General features: G+C 34.5%; 1 protein-coding gene across 2 annotated transcripts in view; it reads left to right on the top strand.

Moving 5' to 3' along the window:
* The window catches only part of SEPTIN14 (septin 14), a 37833-nt gene extending 16036 nt beyond the window's left edge, over positions 1-21797 (top strand). Inside the window, exons 5-10 of one of the 2 annotated variants that reach the window (XM_060122526.1) lie at positions 3115-3276; positions 9375-9471; positions 10755-10923; positions 13546-13678; positions 19517-19685; positions 21646-21797. In XM_060122526.1, coding sequence (XP_059978509.1) covers positions 3115-3276; positions 9375-9471; positions 10755-10923; positions 13546-13678; positions 19517-19685; positions 21646-21797 — 882 coding nt within the window. Of the gene's footprint in view, positions 1-3114; positions 3277-9374; positions 9472-10754; positions 10924-13545; positions 13679-19516; positions 19980-21645 lie in introns of those variants that run through there. The other variant, XM_060122525.1, reaches the window with a different exon arrangement.
* The last annotated feature ends 282 nt before the right edge of the window (positions 21798-22079 follow it).

The following is a 22079-nucleotide window of genomic DNA, read 5'->3' as shown; positions in this document are numbered from 1 at the left end:
TAGTTGCTCCACAGCATATGGGATCTTCCCGGACCAGGGCTTGAACCCGTGTCCCCTGCATTGGCAGGCGGATTCTTAACCACTGCGCCACGAGGGAAGTCCTTTTTTGTTAATCTTTAAAGCATTTATGTTTGTTTCCTAGGGATGCCATTGCAAAATACCACAGACTTAGTGGTTTAAACAACAGAAATTAATTTTCTCACAATTCTGGAGGCTATAAGTTCAAGACCAAGGTGTTGCCAAGTTTCATTTTTTCTGAAACCTCTTTTTAGGTGGCAGATTGCCACTTTCTCACTGCGTCCTCACATGATCTTTCCTTTGTACACACAGCTGATGTCTCTGTCCAAGTTTCCCCTTTTTATGAGGACACCAGTGGGATTGGATTAGGGCCTATCTTCATGGCCTTATTTTGACTTAATCACCTCTTTAAAGGCTCTATCTCCAAATACTTTGTGAGATACTGGGGTTTAGGGCTTTAAGATATGTGTGAGGGAGAAGGGGGAGACATATTCAGCCCATAATAGCATTTGATACATTTCAACCTTTCTTCCTTTCCAGAGAAATTTAATTACAATGTGTATCAGTTAGGAAAATGAGACACAGGTTTTAAAAAATTTAATAAAATTTAAAATTTATCATGCTAAGTGAAGTAAGTCAGACAGAGAAAGGCAAATATCATATGATATCACTTCTATGCAGAATCTAAAAAAAAATTCATACAAATGAACTTACAAAATAGAAACAAACAGACTTAGAGAACAGAATTTATGGTTGCCAGAGGGGAAGGGTGGGGGTGTGGGATAGATTGGGAGTCTGGGATTGACATGTACACACTGCTATATTTAAAATAGACAACCAACAAGGACCAACTGTATAGCACAGGGAACTCTGCTCAATATTCTGTAATTACCTAAATGGGAAAAGAATTTGGAAAAGAATAGATACATGTATGTGTATAACTGAATCACTTTTCTGTACACCAGAAATGAACACAACATTGTTAATCAACTATGCTCCAATCTAAAATAAAAATTTTAAAAACTTAAAAAAATTTTTTTTTAAATTTAGGGGTTTGTGATTAAATCATAATTCAGATCATGGTCATTTACCTGTAGTTTTGAAATAGAATTTACTCTATAGTACTATAAAATAATGCCATTAACGTTTACCCGGTACCACTGATGGTGTGACACATGAAGATTTCATGATCCTGGCTACTGGTTCTGTCAGAGAAAATTCAGAATATATATAATTTTTTTTTCCAACAGAGAGCAAATGTACATATGAAAGAACTTGTTATGTCATGAGATTCTTTTCCGCACTCAGCCCTGGTAAAACATGCTGTCTTCAACTTTATTCAGTTGAAGGGAGGAAGAGTTCTAAAATTGCATTCCCTTTATCAAAGAAGGCCTGACCTTTGCTATGTATTGTTCAAACTGGAAAGAAACGTTGTACTTAATCTAAGTCACCAAGTAGTTGAAAGAAGTTAGATTTCTAGCTAAAATTAAGAGCTGTCTCAATTTCTCGGTTAGTACTATATTCAGTACTCAAGGACACACAGTTTTATTTTTAATTTTATGGGCAGCTGTAATCATCAAGCCATTTCCAGATACAAGAAGTTACTAATTTTTGCAAAGACCATTGCATAAAGGGTTGGGCAAGGTTGTGTCTGTCTGTTGTCTTCTCTTACAGGTTTCTCAGCTCTCCTTGCAATAAGTGACTTTTGTTCCTTAAATATGAACACCTGAGGACTTATTGACATGAAGTGTTTTCATTTCTCATGTGGTAATGATTTACTATCACTGGAGGATATCTTTTCCCAGCTTTCTCACTAATACAACCCAAGACATTTATGTTAGTCTTGAATCTACCATAGCAGTTGTCTGCTTTTTACTATGCAAGGTATTATTCAAGATTTTAAAATTAGACAAAGTTTTGGGGCTTCCCTGGTGGCGCAGTGGTTGGGAGTCCGCCTGCCGATGCAGGGGACACGAGTTCGTGCCCCAGTCCAGGAAGATCCCACATGCCGCGGAGCGGCTGGGCCCGTGAGCCATGGCCGCTGAGCCTGCTGAGCCTGCGCGTCCGGAGCCTGTGCTCCGCAGCGGGAGAGGCCACGACAGTGAGAGGCCCGCGTACCGCAAAAAAAAAAAAAAAAAAAAATTAGACAAAATTTTGAACATCTACGTTATAATATTGAAGCCCTAGATTTTCATAAGGATTTTTTAAAAATGTACTTTGAGGAACCTAAAACAAAAGCAATAGACCTAAAACTGACTTTTATGCATTTCTACTAGATCACAGAACTTAACGTTGTGTAGCTATGATTTAACAGTAACAATTTATTTTAACAGTAATAAAACATATTTTGGAATTTTATATTGTTATTTTCTACAAAGTTTAATTATTAAGATGTAAATTCATTGAGAAGCAATGATCATATTGTAGAGCTAGGAAGAAAATTTTATGTATAAAATTTCAAGTTCAAGTATGCAATGTGAAATCATTTCTTTTTACAAATTACAAATGGACTTTTTTGTTAGCACGGTGCTATACACACATATATACACACTCAGCTTTTAAAGTATAGTAAAAAAAAGTCTACTATTTTTAGGTGGTCTTTGGAAAACACAAGCAGATCTACCTGCAAGGTCATCTAGGTAGAACAAGATTCTACCTAGAAAATGGGACAGTGATTAAGGTGGATTTATGGAGAAGATGATGCAAATGAATGACAGGTAGAAGGACAAAGTTGATCTGTTCTATAATTTTGATGAAAGGTCTCTTCTGACTTTTTAATACTCAGTTTAATAAGAAATCAAATTGATAATGAAATCAAATTGATCATACTTCATTTTGCTACTTACATTTTACTAACTCCAGATGTGTAAGAAAGTTTGAGAAAGAAAATTGAGGTTTCTAAACCTGAATTCTGATTAAAGATTAATCTTCAAAAGTACTGATGATTTTGGAAAGTAATTCTGTGAGGAAGTCATGATAGCCAGTGATAATCTAGTTATGAAAATTTATTGTCAGAAATTGAGGTTTTGACTGTAAATATAACAAATTAATAACAAATCCTCAATGGTGAGATTTTGTTTGCTTCTTTCTTAATAGGTGAACATTATACCACTGATTGCCAAAGCAGATACAATTTCTAAAAATGATTTACAGAAATTTAAGTGTAAGATAATGAGTGAATTGATTAGTAATGGCATCCAGATATACCAGTTCCCAACAGATGATGAAGCTACCATGGACGTGGACACCTCAATGAATGTAAGCTTCTAACTACTGAATATCAGTTCTATTTGACAGGTGGGAATGAAAGTATAATTTATAAGTAACAATATTAGTAATATAGTGTCACTTGTATCTGACAAAGATACTATAAATAAGATATTTTTTTCCCAAAAGCCAGTGTGGGAAAATGTTTCACTTTCTTGATTTTGAAAAATGTTTGCTGATAATCAATTCTTTTAAAAAGCGTTTTATTGAGATATAGTTCACATACCATGTGACTCACCTGTTAGAATATACGATTTAGTGAGTTTTAGTTTATTTACAGTGTGTGCAACCATCACCACAACGAAATTTAGGACATTTTTATTTCTCAAAAAGAAATCCCATACTCTTCAGCTTTCTCACCTACTACCTGTCAGCCCTCCTCTCCACCAACCCTAGGAAACCACTAATCAACTTCTTTCTCTTCAGATTTCTCTGTTCTGGACATGTCATATGAATGGAATTATATAATATTTGGTCTTTTCATGATTTTATCGGCTATTAATATGTCTTCCCAAGAGAAAAATTTACTCAGACCCTTTGTCTATTTTTAATTGAGCTTTTGTCTTTTTATTATTGGGTTGTAAGAGTTCTTTATATATTCTGGATACAAGTTGCTTATGAGATACATGATTTGCAAATATTTCTCCCAATCTGTTGGTCTTTCCATTTTATTTTTGGTGTGCTTTGAAACACAAACTTTTTAATATTGATGAAGTCCAGTTTATTTATTTTTATTGTTACTTGTGCTTTTGATGTCATATCTAAGAATGTTTTGTCAAATCCAAGGTAATAAAGATTTACTTATAAGTTTTCTTCTAAGAGGTTTTAAAATTGTGGTAAAATACACATAACCTGAAATTTACCACCTTAAACTTTTTTAAAGCTTACAGCTGAGTGGCATTATACTTTTACAGCGTTGTGCTACTATCATTGCCACCATCTATATCCATAGAACTCTTTTCATCTTCAAAAACTGAAGCTCTGTAATAAACAATAATTCCCCATTACTCTTTCCCTCAGCCCTATGAATTTGGCTACTCAAGGTACTTCTAGTAGATGGAAATATATAATATTTGCCCTTTTATACCTGTACAAATATTTATTTGAGTCCCTGCTTTCAATTCCCTTGGGTAGTGCCAAGAAGTGGAATTGCTGGATTGTATGGTAATTCTACGTTTAATTTCTTGAGGAACCGCCATACCGTTTTCCATAGTGGCTGCACTATTTTACATTCCCACCAAAAGTGTACAAGGATTCCAATTTATCCACATTCATACCAACACTTGTTACTTTCTGGGTTTTTTTTTTTAAGTAATAGTTTATATTAATGGATGTGAGGTGGTATCTCATTGTGGTTTTGATTTGCATTTCCCTGATGATTCGTAATGTTAAGCATCTTTTCATGTGCCTGTTGGCCATCTGCATGTCTTCTTTGAAAAAATGTCTATTGAGGTCTTCTGCCCTTTTTAAAAATTGGGTTGTTTGCTTTTTTTTGATGTTGAATTGTATGAGCTGTTTATATATTTTAAGTATTAACCCCTTATTAGATATATCATTTGCAAATTTTTTTAATTCAGTAGGTTGTCTTTTCATTTTGTTGATGGTTTCCTCTGATGTGCAAAAGGTTTTAAATTAAATTAGATCCCATTTGTTTATTTTTTTTGCTTTTGTATCCTCTGCCTGAGGGGAAAGATCCAAAAAAATATTGTGACCACTTATGTCAAAGAGTGTTCTATGTTCTCTTTTAGGAGTTTTATGGTTTCTGGTCTTACATTTAGGTCTTTAATCAATTTTCTGTTTATTTTTGTATATCTTATGACAAAAGGTTCTAATTTCATTCCTTTACATGTAGCTGTGTAGTTGTCATGTAGTTATCCCAGCACCATTTATTGAAGAGACTGTCTTTTCCGCATTGTATATTTTTCTCTCCTTTGTCATAGATTAATTGGCCATATTTGTGTAGTTTTATAACTGGGCTCTTTGTTTTGTTCCATTGATCTACATGTCTGTCTTTGTGTCAGTACCATACTATTTTGACACTGTAGTTTTATAGTATAGTCTGAAGTCAGGGAGTGTGATACCTCCAGTTTTGTTCTTTTTTCTCAAGATCGCTTTGGCTATTCAAGGACTTTTGTGGAACCATACAATTTTATTATTATTTATTCTGGTTCTGTGGAAAATGTCATGTGTATTTTGATAGGGGTTGAATTAAATCTACAGGTTATTTTGGGTAGTATGGACATTTTAACATTATTAATTCTTCCAACCCATGATTGTGGTATATTTTTTTCACTAATTGGTGTCATCTTCATATTCCTTCACCAACGTCTTATATTTTTCAGAGTATAGATCTTTCACCTCCTCTTTTAAGCCAATTCTAGGTATTTTATTCATTTTGATGTGATTTTAAACAGGATTGTTTTCTTGCTTTCTCTTTTTGATAGTTCATTATTAGTGTATAGAAAAGGAACAGAAATCTGTATATTAACCTTTTTATGCAACTTTATTGAATTCATTTATTAGTTCCAGTAGTTTTTTGGTAGAGGCTTAAAAGTTTTCTGTATATAGTATCATGTCATCTGCAAATACTGACAGTTTTACTTCTTCCCTTCCAATTTGGATGCCATTTATTTATTTATTTACATCTTTAATTGGAGTATAATTGCTTTACAATGGTGTGTTAGTTTCTGCTTTATAACAAAGTGAATCAGTTATACATATACATATGTTCCCATATCTCTTCCCTCTTGCGTCTCCTTCCCTCCCACCCTCCCTATCCCACCCCTCCAGGCGGTCACAAAGCACAGAGCTGATATCCCTGTGCTATGTGGCTGCTTCCCACTAGCTATCTACCTTACGTTTGGTAGCGTATATATCTCCATGCCTCTCTCTCGCTTTGTCACATCTTACCCTTCCCCCTCCCCATATCCTCAAGTCCATTCTCTAGTAGGTCTGTGTCTTTATTCCTGTCTTACCCCTAGGTTCTTCATGACATTTTTTTCTCTGACTGCTGTGGCTAGGACTTCCAATATTATGTTAAATAAAAGTGGTGATAGTGGGCATCCTTGTCTTGTTATTGATTTTAGAGGAAAAGCTTTCAGTTTTCAACATTAAGTATGATTTTACCTGTGGGTTTGTCATAAATGGCATCTATTATGTTGAGATATGTTCCCTCTACACCAACATCGATGAGAGCTTTTATCATGAATGAATGTTGAATTTTGTCAAATGCTTTTTCTACAGTTATTGAGATGATCATGAGATTTTATCCCTTGATTTGTTAATATGGTGTGTCACACTGATTGATTTGCAGATATTGAGCCACCCTTGCATCCCTGGAATAAATCAGACTTGATCATGGTTTATGATTCTTCTTATATATTGTTGAATTTGGTTACCTAATATTTTGTTGAGGATTTTTGTACCTATATACACCTAAGATGTTGGCCTGTCATTTTCTTTCTTTTTTTTTTTTTTTTGCTGTGTCTTTGGTTTTAGTATCAGGGTAATGGTAGAGTCGTAAATGAATTTGGGAGTGTTCCCTCTTCTTCAGTTTTTTGGAGTAGCTTGAGAAAGATAGGTATTAGCTCTTCTTTATATGTTTAGTAGAATTCCCATATGAGGCTGTCTGGTCCTGGATTTTTGTTTGCTAGGAGTTTTCTGATTACTGATTCAATTTCACTACTAAATATTGGTCTGTTCAGATTATATATTTCTTCCTGGTTCAGTTTTGGGAGATTATATTTTTCTAGGAATTTATCCATTTTTTCTAGGTTGTCCAATTTATTGGCTTATAATTATTCATAGTATTCTCTTATGATTTTTTAATTTCTGTAATATTCATTGTAATTTCTCCTCTTTCACTTATTATTTTGTTTATTTGGGCCCTCTCTCTCTCTCTCTTTTTTTTTTTTTCTTATTTTGTGGTACGCGGGCCTCTCACTGTTGTGGCCTCTCCCGTTGCAGAGCACAGGCTCCGGATGCACAGGCTCAGCGGCCATGGCTCACGGGCCCAGCCACTCCGCGGCATGTGGGATCTTCCCGGACCGGGGCACGAACCCGTTTCCCCTGCATCGGCAGGCAGACTCTCAACCACTGCGCCACCAGGGAAGCCCTCTCTCTCTTTTTTATAATCAGCCTGGCTAAAGGCTTGTCAATTTTGTTTACCTTTTTAAAAAGCAAGCTTTCCATGACCAGGGTCACAAAGATGGTTCAACATAAGCATATCAATCAATGTGATACACCATGTACACCATGCAAAACCATATGATCATCTCAATAGATGCAGAAAAAAGCATTTGATAAAATTCAACATCCATTCATGATAAAAACCCTTACGAAAGTGGGTATAGAGGGAACATATCTCAACATAATAAAAACTATTTGGGCTTCCCTGGTGGCGCAGTGGTTGAGAGTCCGCCTGCCAATGCAGGGAACACGGGTTCGTGCCCCGGTCCGGGAAGATCCCACATGCCGCAGAGCGACTGGGCCCGTGAGCCATGGCCGCTGAGCCTGCGCGTCCGGAGCCTGTGCTCCGCAAAGGGAGAGGCCACAACAGTGAGAGGCCCATGTACCACAAAAAAAAAAAGCTATTTATGACAGACCCACAGCCAATATACTACTCAACAGTGAGAAGCTAAAGCCTTCCTGCTAAAATCTGGAATGAGACAAGGATGCGCACTCTTACCACTTCTATTCAACATAGTATTGGATGTCCTAGCCACAGCAATCAGACAGGAAAAAGAAATAAAAGGTATTCAAATCAGTAAGGAATAGGTAAAATTGTCATTATATGCAGGTGACATGATACTATATATAGAAAACCCTAAAGACTCCACACAAAAACTACTAGAACTGATAAATGAATTCAGCAAGGTAGAAGGATACAAGATTAACATACAGAAATCAGTTGCCTTTCTTTTTTTTTAACCCCAAATAGTTTATTTTACTTTGTTTTATACTTTATTGAAGCATAGTTGATCTACAATGTTGTGTTAATTTCTGCTGCACAGCAAAGTGATTCAGTTGTGTATATATATATATATATATATATATATATATATATATATTCTTTTTCATGTTCTTTTCCATTATGGTTTATCACAGGATATTGAATATAGTTCCCTGTGCTATACAGTAAGATCTTGTTGTTTATCCATCCTATATATACTAGTTTGTATCTGCTAATCCCGAACTCCCATTCCTTCTCTCCCCCAATCCCCACCTCCCAGCAACCACAAGTCTGTTCTCTATGTCTGTGAGTCTGTTTCTGTCTCATAGATATGTACATTTGTGTCGTATAGCTTTCAGTTATAAAATAAATAAGTCCTGGGGATGTGGTGTACAACATAGTGACTGTAGTTAATAGTACTGTATTGTATATTTGAAAGTTGCTAAGAGAGTAGATTCAAAAAGATCTCATCACAAGAAAAAAAATTGTAACTGTGTGGTGATGGATGTTAACTAGACTTACTGTGGTGGTCATTTTATGATATATACAAATACCAAATCATTATGTTGTACATCAGAAACTAATATGTCAGTTATATCCCAATTAAAAAATACTTTAAAAAATATCATCTGAGAACAGATAGTTTTACTAATTCCTTTCTGATTTGCATTCCTTTTAAAATTTTCTTCTCCATTTTCTATATAGTATTATTTATTAATATGCTTTATGTTATATTTCAATTAACTAATTATTAGAGTTTTCTTAATTTTGTCTTTTAGCTTTTATACTGGAGTTAAAAGTGATTTGCTTATTGTGTTTCAGGGTAAAGATAATGTGAGAAAAACTATATGTCTACCAAAAACTGTTTTCTTTGTATTCCCCACAGCCGAATGCCTTGCTTTAGGCTGTACTCAGTACGTAGTTTTCAATTGTGTGCATGATCTCGCACAAATGCTTACAGCAATTAATTTGCACATATTTAATGTGAAGTCATAAAATCTGAGGCAAGATAAATCACTTGTTTGAATAAACTTATGATGATATTATTGTCTCTGTTGTTTCCATAACAGAAATAAGATTAACAGAGTAAGTTATATTGGTATAAGAAAACATGATTAAAATTGTACTTACTTTCTAGGAACATTTACCTTTTGCTGTAGTAGGAAGTACAGATGAAGTGAAAGTTGGAAAAAGAATGGTCAGAGGCCGTCAGTACCCTTGGGGAGTTTTACAAGGTAAATGTAACAAAGATGCGCAGGCTTGCTCTGGAATGATTATGCTTAAATATATATATAATTATAAAAATTATGTAACATATAACTATAAATATGTAAAACAAAATATTTTAACTTGAGTCAATATTGGTAACTCTTGCTAAACAGCAAATTAATAGTTACTGATAAGGAGCACAGATTCTGTTTCATTTAAGATAATGCTTATTTTGATTGTAACCTATTCTCACGGCAGTTTTCTGGATGGTGCTTTAGGCAAAAATTCAGAAACTGGGCAGAACCTCCTCATTTCCCCCATCTGCTATATGCAGATTATCTCTCTATGCATAAACCATCACATTCAGAATGTTGGAAAGTTCTTTGAACAAAAGAACTCTGAACAACACAGAAGCATAAATATTGGTACTTGAAACATGTTATATAAGTTAATTGCTACCTAATTTATAAAGCATTTTAAAGTGGTCCCTATAAAAAGGGATGGAAAACCATTTTAAAAATAAAGTAATACAATTCATTTTTGGCTAAATTATACCTAGACATTTATATTAGTTATCTAGCATCATGATGAGTTAGAATAGTGTAATAGCAGTCATTTATTGTCTGATTCGTATACTTGTGATACTAATTATTGGGGACTAGTTTCCAAATGTTATTTTCAGTTAATATATTACAAATTTTTAAATTTATGAAATGTACTTAAACATAACATATTTTAATGAATATTACATTTGGTTATAATATCATACACAATGCACAAAGTATTGTGCTCAGTCTTTTGGATATGACAAACACAGTAGAGAGCCATGTGAATTTATTGAGTGATTTTGAAAACTGACTAATTCATTCTCATAAATATGGTATATAAATATAGTTTAATAACTAAATCATGCATAGTTGTTAAGACCTTTATGTTAGCAGGATTTACTTTAATAAAATTATTTACTTTAGTGAAATTATATTATATTCTTTTTTAGTGCTCTGTAAAATACCTTGAGCATATTCATTTGAAAAATACTAACATAATTATTAATGAAAGTTTATGCCATCTACTAATATTACATGTTATTTCAGTGTTTCCTATTTATTCTTTGGCTAATAAATTTCAAGCAAATTTCCTGGTCTATAAATAAACTCTACCTATAATTTGTATGTACCATATAACCATAGTTACATGGTTAAAAGAATTATAGCTATTAATCTGAAGGATCTCTTAGCTCACTCAAGAATACTTAGAAAGTGATAGGGATTGATAATAAGCTTTGTGGCTTTATTATTTTTCTGCCTAGTGGAAAATGAAAATCACTGTGACTTTGTTAAGCTCCGGGATGTGCTTTTTTGTACAAACATGGAAGACTTGAAAGAACAAACCCACACTTGGCACTATGAACGTTATAGGTGCAGCAAACTTCAGAAAATGGGATTTACTGATGTGGATCCAGACAACCAGCCAGTAAGGTGAGTGGAGATCTTGCTCAAACAAGATGACGGGTGACTAAGAAATCCCCTACAACGATGAGATATGATTATTTCGGAATGAGAATAGCTGTACTTCTCACATCCTAAATTGTGTGGTTTTTCATCATCTTCAGACTTAGATGGAGAGTTAGTAGGAGCAACATAATGCAAGGGCTCGTTTATATGCATCCAATATGTGTATGTGCTGAAATGTGTATCCAAAAGAAAAAGTAGCTTTTATATGGAACAGAAGCTCAGGAAAGAGATTTGCAAATATTAGTAAAAATTGGTATAAGATGGCAAAGGATATTGAGGATTGGATGGAGGAAAGAGGAGAAGCAGCAGTGTAATGGCATGGTGTTGTCGAATCCAAGTTCACGTGCACGACACACAGTGAGGCCAAACAAACTGAAACATTGGAGTTTGGAGCAGAGAAAGGTTTATCGCAAGGACCTTGCAAGGAGAATGGGTGGCTCATGCTCAAAAGACCTGAACTCTCTGATGGGTTTCAGGGAAGAAGTTTTTATAGGCAAAATTTATGGGGGAGGGCTGTAGGGTGTGTAACCCTCCTCTGATTGGTTGATGGTGAGGTAACAGGGTGATGTTCAGTCATCAGCCTTCTGGTTCCTACCAGTCTGGGTCTACATGCTTGTGCTCAGCGTGAAATTATCATCCTCCACCTGGGTAGGCACGTTAGTTCCTGTAGAAGAACTCAAGAGATCTGTATCAGATTGTCATACACACACTCCCACCCCTGCCCCAGGAGGAACCAGGTCCAGGACCCCATGCTGCACTATTGTTTCTTTCTGCATTCCCTCACTTTCCTCCCAGTAACTGTTTGAATCTGCCCTTTGGAACTCAGGGAAGGTCTAGGAGGCGGAAAGCCTTTTTCCCACAAACAAGAAAGGGGGTACACGGAAAGGCTTTTATGCCTGGGAGGGTCCCACAACATCCCGCTCGGTTTCAATCTTCCCTTTTCTTTGATATTCCTCCATCTTGAGGGGAACAGGTGTTGGACAAGAAAGGGAATAACATTTTGGATTGGAGAGCTCAATCATAAACTTGGCAGAGAATCTAGGTTTTCGGGGGACTCAGTTTCAACGGAAGTCAAGTGAAAATAGTTTGAGAGCAGGTGTACTTAGCTATATTGAGGAGGAATAGGATTTGTGCTGCAGAAGGATGACAGTGTAGAACAATCCAGTTATATTAGTTACAGTACTTTGAAGGCAACCAGAATTGAACTGGCTATCTTAAATGCATCATATTTTGAAAGACGCCTGGCCTTATTTTAATTATTTTGAGAACCTCATAAATTAGATGTTCCCCCAAATTTTGTTGTCAAAAGATGTGAAGAAGTGTGATAATAAAAAGTGGTAGGAGAAACAAAACATATTTTAAGTGTTTCAAAATGTGAGTACTTACTATATATACACTCTCTATATTTATATTCAATATGGCCCCTCACTTTTTTACATCTCGTGATATAGAAATTTTCATTTCTATACATGAGAGAATATTGGTAAATGTCCTTATATGTGACATAACAATATATATATATATGTATTTTATTGAAGTATAGTTGATTTACAATGTTGTGTTAGTTTCTGCTGTATAGCAAAGTGATTCAGATATATAGAGAGATATAGATATATTCTTTTCCATATTCTTTTCCATTATGGTTTATCACAGGTTATTGAATATAGTTCCCTGTACTATAGAGTAGGACCTTGTTGTTTATCCGTTCTATATATAATAGTTTGCATCTGTTAATCCCAAACTCCCAGTCCATCCCTCCCCTCCCCTCTCCCCCTTGACAACCACAAGTCTGTTCTCTATGTCTGGGAGTCTCTTTCTATTTCATAGATAAGTTCATTTGTGTCATATTTTAGATTCCACATATAAGTGATACCATATGGTATTTGTCTTTCTCTTTTTGACTTACTTCACTTAGTATGATAATTTCTAGGTCCATCCATGTTGCTGCAAATACCATTATTTCATTCTTTTTTATGGCTGAGTAGTATTCCATTGTATATATGTATTACCTCTTCTTTATCCATTCTTCTGTTGATGAACATTTAGGTTGTTTCCATGTCTTGGCTCTTGTGAATAGTGCTGCTATGAATGCATGGGTGCATGTATCTTTTTGAATTATAGTTTTGTCTGGATATATGCTCAGAAGTGGGATTGCTGGATCATATAGCAATGCTATTTTCAGTTTTTTGAGGCATGTCCATACTGTTTTCCATAGTACCAATTTACTTTCCCACCAACAGTGTAGGAGGGTTCCTTTTTCCCCATACCCTCCCCAGCCTTTGTTATTTGTAGATTTTTTTAATGATAGCTATTCTGACCAGTGTGAGGTGGTACCTCATTGCAGTTTTGATTTGCATTTCTCTAATAATTAGGGATGCTGAGCATCTTTTCATGTGCCTGTTGGCCATCTGTAGGTCTTCTTTTGGAGAAATGACTATTTAGGTCTTCTGCCTATTTTTCGATTGGGTTGTTTGGTTTTTTTGTTGTTGAGTTGTATGAGCTACTTATATTAATAAACAATATATATGTTTACATGTTTATTTATATTAACATTTTAATATAAAAGTAACACAAATTTCTTTTCAGTTTTCAAGAGATCTATGAAGCCAAAAGGCAGGATTTCTTGGATCAATGTCAGAGGGAAGAAGAAAAGTTGAAACAGAAGTTTGTGCAGAGAGTAAAGCAGAAAGAAACAGCATTTAAAGAAGCTGAAAAAGAGGCAAGTCCTGCTAGTTTGATATAATTTGTATTCAAGTTTAGGTGTCCTATTAAGTTGGAGGTTTTCCTTTCGAGAGTTTAGATGATTTTGTTGGAGGATACTTTGCTATTCTTCAAAAAGTAGCTATTTACCATATAGGTTTTGGATACAGCCTTTAAAATTTTGCCATCTGTAATCTTATTTTTTTCTAGAGCATTTGGAGAATTTACTTTTTTTATTTTTTAAACTGAAGTATAATTTGACTTACAATATTGTATCAGTTTTGGGTATACAACAGTGATTGATTTTTTAAAATTTATTTATTTTATTTTATTATTTTTATTTTTGGCTGTGTTGGGTCTTCGTTGCTGCACACAGGCTTTCTCTAGTTGCGGCGAGCGGGGGCTACTCTTCGTTGCGGTGCGTGGGGTTCCCATTGTGGTGGCTTCTCGTTGCGGAGCACGGGCTCTAGGTGTATGAGCTTCAGTAGTTGCGGCACGCAGGCTCAGTAGTTGTGGTGTACGGGCTTAGCTGCTCCGCGGCATGTGGGATCTTCCTGGACCAGGGCTCGAACCCGTGTCCCCTGCATTGGCAGGCGGATTCTTAACCACTGCGCCACCAGGGAAGCCCCTGAATATTTTTATACATTACAAAATGATCACCATGATGTCCCAGTTACCATCTGTCACCATACAAGGTTTTACAATATTATTCACTATATTCCTTATGCTGTACATTACATGCCCATTACATTATTTTATAACTAGAAGTTTGTATCCCTTAATCTCCTTCACCTATTTCACTCATCCTCTAATGCCACTCTTCTCTGGCAACCACCTGTTTGTTCTCTGTATCTCTGAGTCTGTTTCTGTTTTATTATGTTTGTTCATTTGAATTGTTTTTTAGATTCCGTGTATAAGTGAAATCATATGGCATTTATCTTTCTCTATCTGACTTATTTCATTTAGCATAATACCCTCCAGGTCCATCCATGTTGTCACAAAAGGCAAAATTTCATTCTTTTTTATGGCTAATGTTCCATTGTATATATATACCACATCTTATTTATCCATTCATCTATTGATGGACACTTATGTTGCTTCCATATCTTGGCTATTGTAAATAATGCTGCAATGAACATAGAGGTGCATATATTTTTTCAACTTAGTGTTTTTGTTTTCTTCAGAAAAATACCCAGAAGTGGAATTACTGGATCGTACTGTTGTTCTATTTTTAATTTTTTGAGGAAGCTCCGTCCTATTTTCCATAGTGACCGTATCAATTTACATTCCCACTAATTCTGCACAAGTGTTGCCTTTTCTCCACATCCTTGCCAAAGTGTTATCTTTTGGATAATAGCCATTTTGAAGGGTGTGAAGAGATATCTAATTGTGAACTTGAATTGCATTTCCCTGATGATCAGTTATGTTGAGCATTTTCTCATGTACCTGTTGGTCATCTCCATATCTTCTTTGGAAAAATGTCTGTGTAGTTCCTCTGCTCATTTTGTAATTGGGTTGTTTGGGGTTTTTTTTTATGTTGAGTTGTATGCATTCTTTATATATTTTGATTATTAACCCCTTATTAGATATATTGTTTAAAAATGTCTTCTCCCGTTCAATAGGCTGCCTTTTCGTTTTGTTAATAACTTCCTTCACTGTGCAAAAGCTTTTCAGTTTGATGGAGTCCTATTTGTTTATTTTTGCATTTGTTTCCCGTCCCTGAGGAGACATATCCAAAAAAATTAAGACCGATGTCAAAGAGCTTACTGCCTATGTTTTTTCTAGAGTTTTGTGGTTTCAGATCTTACAGTTATATCTTTAATCCAATTTGAGTTTATTTTTGTATATGGCATCAGAAAGTAGTCCAGTTTGATTCCTTTGCATGTAGCTGTCCAGTTTTCCCAACATCATTTATTGAAGAGGCTGTCTTTCCCTCATGTACATTCTTGCCTCCTTTGTTGTAGATTAGTTGACCGTATTAAGTGTGGGTTTATTTCTGGTCTTTTCTGTTCCATGAGTTTGTGTGTCTGTTTTGATGCCAGTACCATATGTTGTGATTGCTGCAGCTACGTAGTATATAGTTTGAAATCAGGGATGGAGAGACCTCCAGCTTTGTTCTTCTTTCTCAAGATTGTTTTGGCTATTTGTGGTCTTTTGTGTTTCCATACAAACTTTAGAATTATTTGTTCTAGTTAAGTGAAAAATGCCATTGGTACTTTGATAGGGATAACATTGGATCTGTAGATTGTCTTTTGTATTGTAGTTATTATACCAATAATTTTTTCAATCCACGATGACAGTATATCTTTCCATTTATTTGTGTCATTTCAATTTCTTTCATCGTTTTCCAAGTACAAGTCTTTTACGTCCTTGGTTAGATTTATTTCTAGGTATTTTATTGTTTTTTTGCAATTGTAATGGGTTTGTTTTCTTAATTTCTCTCTCTGATAGTTCCTTGTTAGTGTATAGAATTGCAGCATATTTCTGTATATTAATTTTGTATTCTTCAACTTTACTGAATTCGTTTACTAGTTCTAACAGTTTTTTGGTGACATCTTTAGGATTTTCTATATATAGTGTCATGTCCTCTGCAAACAGTGACAGTTTTACTTCTTCCTTGCTAATTTAGATGCCTTTTATTTCTTTTTCTTGTCTGATTGTTCTGGCTAGGACTTCCAATACTATGTTGAATAGATGTGGTGAGAGTGGACATCCTTGTTTTGTTCTTGATCTTAGAGGAAATACTTTCAGCTTTTCACAACTGAGTACCATGTTGGTTGTAGGTTTGTCATATATGGCCTTTATTATGTTGAGGTTATTATGTTCCATCTATACCCACTTTGTTGAGAGTTTTTATCATAAATTGATGTGGAATTTTGTCAAAAGCTTTTCCTGCATCTATTGATATGATCATATGATTTTATTCTTCAATTTTGTTAATATAGTATATATCACATTGTTTGATTTGTGAGTATTGTATTATCCTTGCATCCCTGGGATAAATCCTGCTTGATCATGGTATATGATCCTTTTGATGTATTGTTGAATTTGATTTGCCAATATGTTGTTGAGGATTTTTGCATCTATGTTCATCAGTGATATTGGCCTGTAATTTTTTGTGTGTGGTTTCTTTGTCTGGTTTTGTTATCAGTGTAATGCTGGCCTTGTAGAATGAGTTCAGAAGTATTCCTTCCTCTTCAGCTTTTTGGAATAGTTTGAGAAGGATAGGCATTATCTCTTCTTTAAATGTTTAGTAGAATTCACCTGTCAAATTATCTGGTCCTGGACTTTTGTTTGTTGGGAGTTTTAAAATTACTGATTCAATTTTACTACTGGTAATTTGTTCATATTTTGAATTTCTTCCTGATTCAGTCTTGGAAACTGTACATTTCTAGAAATTTATTCATTTCCTCTAGGTTGCCCATTTTATTGGCATATAATTTTTCATATTAATCTCTTATGATCCTTTGTATTTCTGTGGTATCATTTGTAACTTCTTTTTTTTCATTTCTGATTTTACTTGGGCCCTCTTTTTTTTTTATGAGTCTAGCTAAAGGTTTATCAATTTTGTTTATCTTTTGAAAGAACCAGCTCTTAGTTTCATTGATCTTTTCTATTTTTTAAGCCTCTATTTCATTTATTTCTGCTTCAACCTTTATGATTTATTTTCTTCTGCTAACTTTGGGTTTTGTTAGTTCTTCTTTCCTAATTTGTTTATGTGTAATGTTAAGTTGTTTATACTAGATATTTTTCTTGTTTCCTGAGGTAGGCTTGTATTGCTATAAACTTCCCTCACAACACTGCTTTCGCTGTATCCCGTAGAATTTGGAAAAATGTGTTTCTGCTTTCATTTATCTCCAGGTATTTTTAAATTTCCCCTTTGTTTCTTCCATGACCCATTGGTTGTTTAGCAGCATATTGCTTGGCCTCCACATGTTTGTGTTTTTTGCAGTATTTTTCTTATAGTCGATTTCTAGCTCATAGTACTGTGGTTAGAAAAGAGGCTTGATATGATTTCACTCTTCTAAATTTATTGAGACTTCTTTTGTGGTCTGCATGTGTCTATCCTAGAGAAAGTTCCATGTGTACTTGAAAAGAATATATATTTCTGCTGCTCTTGGACAGAGTATTCTATATATGTGTGTGTGTGTGTGTGTGTGTGTGTGTGTGTGTGTGTGTGTGTGTGATTTGAGACCAACGTTTCCTTACTGGTTTTCTGTCTGGATAATCTGTCCATTGATGTGAGTGCATTGTTAAAGTCCTTTAGTATGATTATGCTACTGTCAATTTCTTCCTTTAAGTTTGTTAATAGTTGCTTTATGTATTTGGGTGCTCCTATGTTGGATGCATCTATATTTACAATTGTTATATCTTCTTGATGAACTGATCCCTTTATCATTATGTAATGTCCCTCTTTGTCTTTTGTTACCGTCTTTGCTTTAAAGCCTATTTTGGCTGATATAAGTATTGCTACACCAGCTGTCTTTTCATTTCCATAGAATATTTTTTCTGTCCCGTCATTTAGATTTATGATCCATTTGAGTTTAATTTTTGTGAAGGTTTGTGTCTAGATTCTTTGGGTTTTTTTTTTCATGTGAATGTTCAGTTGTTTCAGCACAGGTTGTTGAAGAGAGTATCTTTCCTCGTACTACCTATGCTCCTTTGTCAAAGATCAATTTGCTAAATATATTTGCATCTATTTCTAGGTTCTCTATTTTGTTGCATTGATCTATTTTTTTCACCAATATCACACTATCGTGATTACTGTAGTTTTAGTCAGATTACTATAGTCAGTGAAGTCAGGTAGCACCAGTTCTTCAAGTTTATTCTTCTCCTTCAATATTGTTTTGGTTATTCTGGGTCTTTTGTTTTGCCATAAAACCTTTAGAATCAGTTTGTCAATATCTATAAAATAATTTGCTGGGATTTTGATTAGGATTGCAATGAATCTGTAGGTCAAGTTGGGAAGACCTGACAACTTGACAATATTGAGTCTTCCTATCCACAAACATGAAATAGTTATTTATTTTGTTCTTCTCTAATTTTTTTCATCAGGGTTTTGTTGTTTTCTTCATATGGATCTTATATGTATTTTGTTAGATTTATACCTAAGTATTTCATTGGGGGGGTTAATGCAATTGTTATTGCATTTTTTACTTCAAATTCCACTTGCTCACTGCTGGTATATAGGAAAGCAATTAACCTTTATATAATAACCTTATATCTTGCAACCTTGCTATAATCGCTAATTAGTTCCAGGAGTTTTTTGGTCAGTTCTTTGGGATTTGCTACATAGATGATTATGTTATCTGCAAACAATGACAGTTTTATGTCTTTCTTCCCAATCTGTATACATTTTATTTTTCTTCTCTTACTTTATTGCATTAGCAAGGACTTCCAGTACAATGTTGAATAGGAGTAGTGAGGGGGGACATCCTGACCTTGAACCTAATTTGCAGGAAAAGTTCGAGTTTCTCACCAGAGTAGTTAACATTTGAAATGTTTATGTATTAAGATAAAGCTTAGCTTTCTCTGATTTCTACCTTCAACCTCCCATCTTTAAGTAAAAAGTTTTCTCAATGATTTTGCCATCATTTATAAATACCACACTCCCACATCCCCAGCCTTTGCAATCATTCTTCTTGCCATTGTATCTAGAAGCTCATTTACTTCTCAGGTCTGAAAATGTAATTACGAGCAATATGACTCCAGCAGAGATAATTTTTGAAACTCTTATTAAGAACAAGTGCTACTCTGATGATTAGGGTGTGTTTGATAACCAGAAAAAGAGAAACATGTACTTGGGGATGTGCCACCATAGCGTGCTTTGAGTCACAACTGCAGATTTGTTTCACAGCTACAGGACAAGTTTGAGCATCTTAAGAGGGTCCAACAAGAGGAGACAATGAAACTTGAGGAGGAGAGAAGACAATTGGAAGAAGAAATAATGGATTTTTATAAAATGAAGGCTGCCTCTGGAACATTGCAGACTCAGGAGTGTACCAGTATAAGGAAGGACAAAGATCGTAAGAAATAATCCTCTCTTACCATCTGTGTGTCATGGAGCCCTATCACTCTCAATCCCATCTTCCTGTGAGATTTTTCTCATAGCACTAATTCTGATTGAAGTTATACTAAGTTTTAAAATCTGTTTGCTTATTGTATGTTTTCTCCAACTAGAATGTGAACTCCTTGGGAGTAGGTACCTTGACCATCTTGTTAAATGTTCTGTCCTCAGTGTTTAGAACAAGAGTAGCACAGAATTAGCAGTCAATAAATATTTGCTAAAATGAAAGAAAATCAAAGAATTATATAGCACAGTGTGAAAAGTGATTAGCTGTTGAAATTCTTTTACCATAGCCCTACTTGTGGCTCCAGGGACCAAGTGTATATATACTATTTCATATCTAAATAGAAGTAGGGGATTTGTTGGCATAAAATATTATGTTATAAAAGGCTAATTCTTATGCTGATATTCCTTAACAAATTCTACTGATAATTTCTTGATAGTTTTTATTAAATAAAATATTGTTTCTGATTGGAACTCTTAGGCTTTTATGTTAGACCTTGTAAAACTAATATTGGAATAAATCTTGAAAAGTTAGGGAGAGCCAGAAAACAGTGGGAAACCATGAGTAACATTTGGATAATAATATTACACCTTACATATTTGGGGTATATGTTAAAACTAAAGTTATCAAATAAAGTGGACTTTTTTTTTTGCCATTTCAAAATTTTCCTTCTGACTATATATCCTGATTTTCCACATTTACAATGTCAGTTCACCTGTGTGTGTGGCTGACTCACCGTGACTCATTCTATGAAAGTACTACCGTTGAGGGTCTGTATATATTTACTCCAGCTACATCTGGCATAGTTCATGGAATTTTTCTTACGTCCCTAAAAGAATAAATTTTTCTTCTGTTGTAATTTTATTACTGCATTCATTTCAAAGGCAGCATTTTTTTCAGGGTATCAGGGTATTGTGATTTTTGCCTCAAAATATTTGAGAAAATATAATCTGATTTATAATACCTTTACTTCTTGAAAATTTTTTTTTTTGAAAAATACAGGGAAAGGGAGGTATATCCACAATGATTTTTATATATGTTATTAAGTCACCTTATGATTTTATCATTTGGGGGAAGAATGAAGTCTACTATGTGAACTTTTAATGGAAACTCTACAAGAACCAGGATCTTTGTTTTGTTCACTTATGAATTCATCCCTAGGCCTAGAACAGTGCCTGGCGGTAATTGTTCATTGAATAAATGAAAACAATAATAGTACATTAGCTATATTATATGCATGGATAGTTTAATTTAGATCATTGACTTTTAGAAGATAAACAATTAGTATAACATTATTGCTTTTCCACATGCTGGTGAATTATACAGCTAAGGGATTTTCATCTTCTCATTCTCTCAACATAATCCAGTGTTATTAAAATTTGAGTCACCAATGTTGTTACACATATAAAAAACTGTAATGTTAGCCTTGTAAAAGTGCATTTATAAAATGCACTTGGTTGCATTTGAGAATGGACCCTTTAGGTAATAATGTGATAGTCCATAGTTTCTTTTAGAGAAAGGAAAGATTCACCCTAAATAAACGATATGGTTTTTCTTTCCACTTCTTTTCCAAAGGTATAAAACAAGTTATGATTTAGTAGTTTATAAAGCATACATTTGCTCATTAAATAATGGTTTTATAAAATAGTATTTGTTTCCTATATAGCTTTTAACTATATGAATAAAATTATTTTTCTCTTTCAGATCCACTTTCATGTTAAACAGAGGTTCCAGATTTATGTAGCACAGAAAGTTTTAATAAGTCAGCATTACTAAAAACTTATAAGTATACTTTACTTTTCCTTAGAGTTTTTATTTGCTAGATTATTTATTTGATATTAATGTAAATTGTTTTTTTTTTTTTTTTTTTTTGCGGTACGCGGGCCTCTCACTGTTGTGGCCTCTCCCGTTGCAGAGCACAGGCTCCGGACGCACAGGCTCAGCAGCCATGGCTCATGGGCCCAGCTGCAACAAGGCATGTGGGATCTTCCCGGACCGGAGCACGAACCCGTGTTCCCTGCATCGGCAGGCGGATTCTCAACCACTGCGCCACCAGGGAAGCCCTAAATTGTATTTTTTAAATTTCAGTTTCTACTTGATCATGGCTAGTAATACACATTCCAATGATTTTTATACATTTATCTTGTATTCTGTAACCCTTCTAAAACTTGTTAAATTCACTAATAAGTTGTAATATCTTTTTTTGTAGATTTATTTGAATTTCCTAGCTACATGATTATTTGGTATCTGAGTGAAAGCCATTTACTTTTCCAAATTTTATGTCTTTTATTTTCTTGCCTTACTTAATTGACTATGACTTTTAGTACAATGTTGAGTAGAAGTGGTGAC

The sequence above is a fragment of the Lagenorhynchus albirostris genome, chromosome 15 (genome assembly GCF_949774975.1).
Source record: "Lagenorhynchus albirostris chromosome 15, mLagAlb1.1, whole genome shotgun sequence".
In the NCBI taxonomy this organism is placed as follows: domain Eukaryota; kingdom Metazoa; phylum Chordata; class Mammalia; order Artiodactyla; family Delphinidae; genus Lagenorhynchus; species Lagenorhynchus albirostris.
Note: the sequence above shows the minus strand (reverse complement) of the source record. Positions and strands in the feature narration are given on the sequence as shown.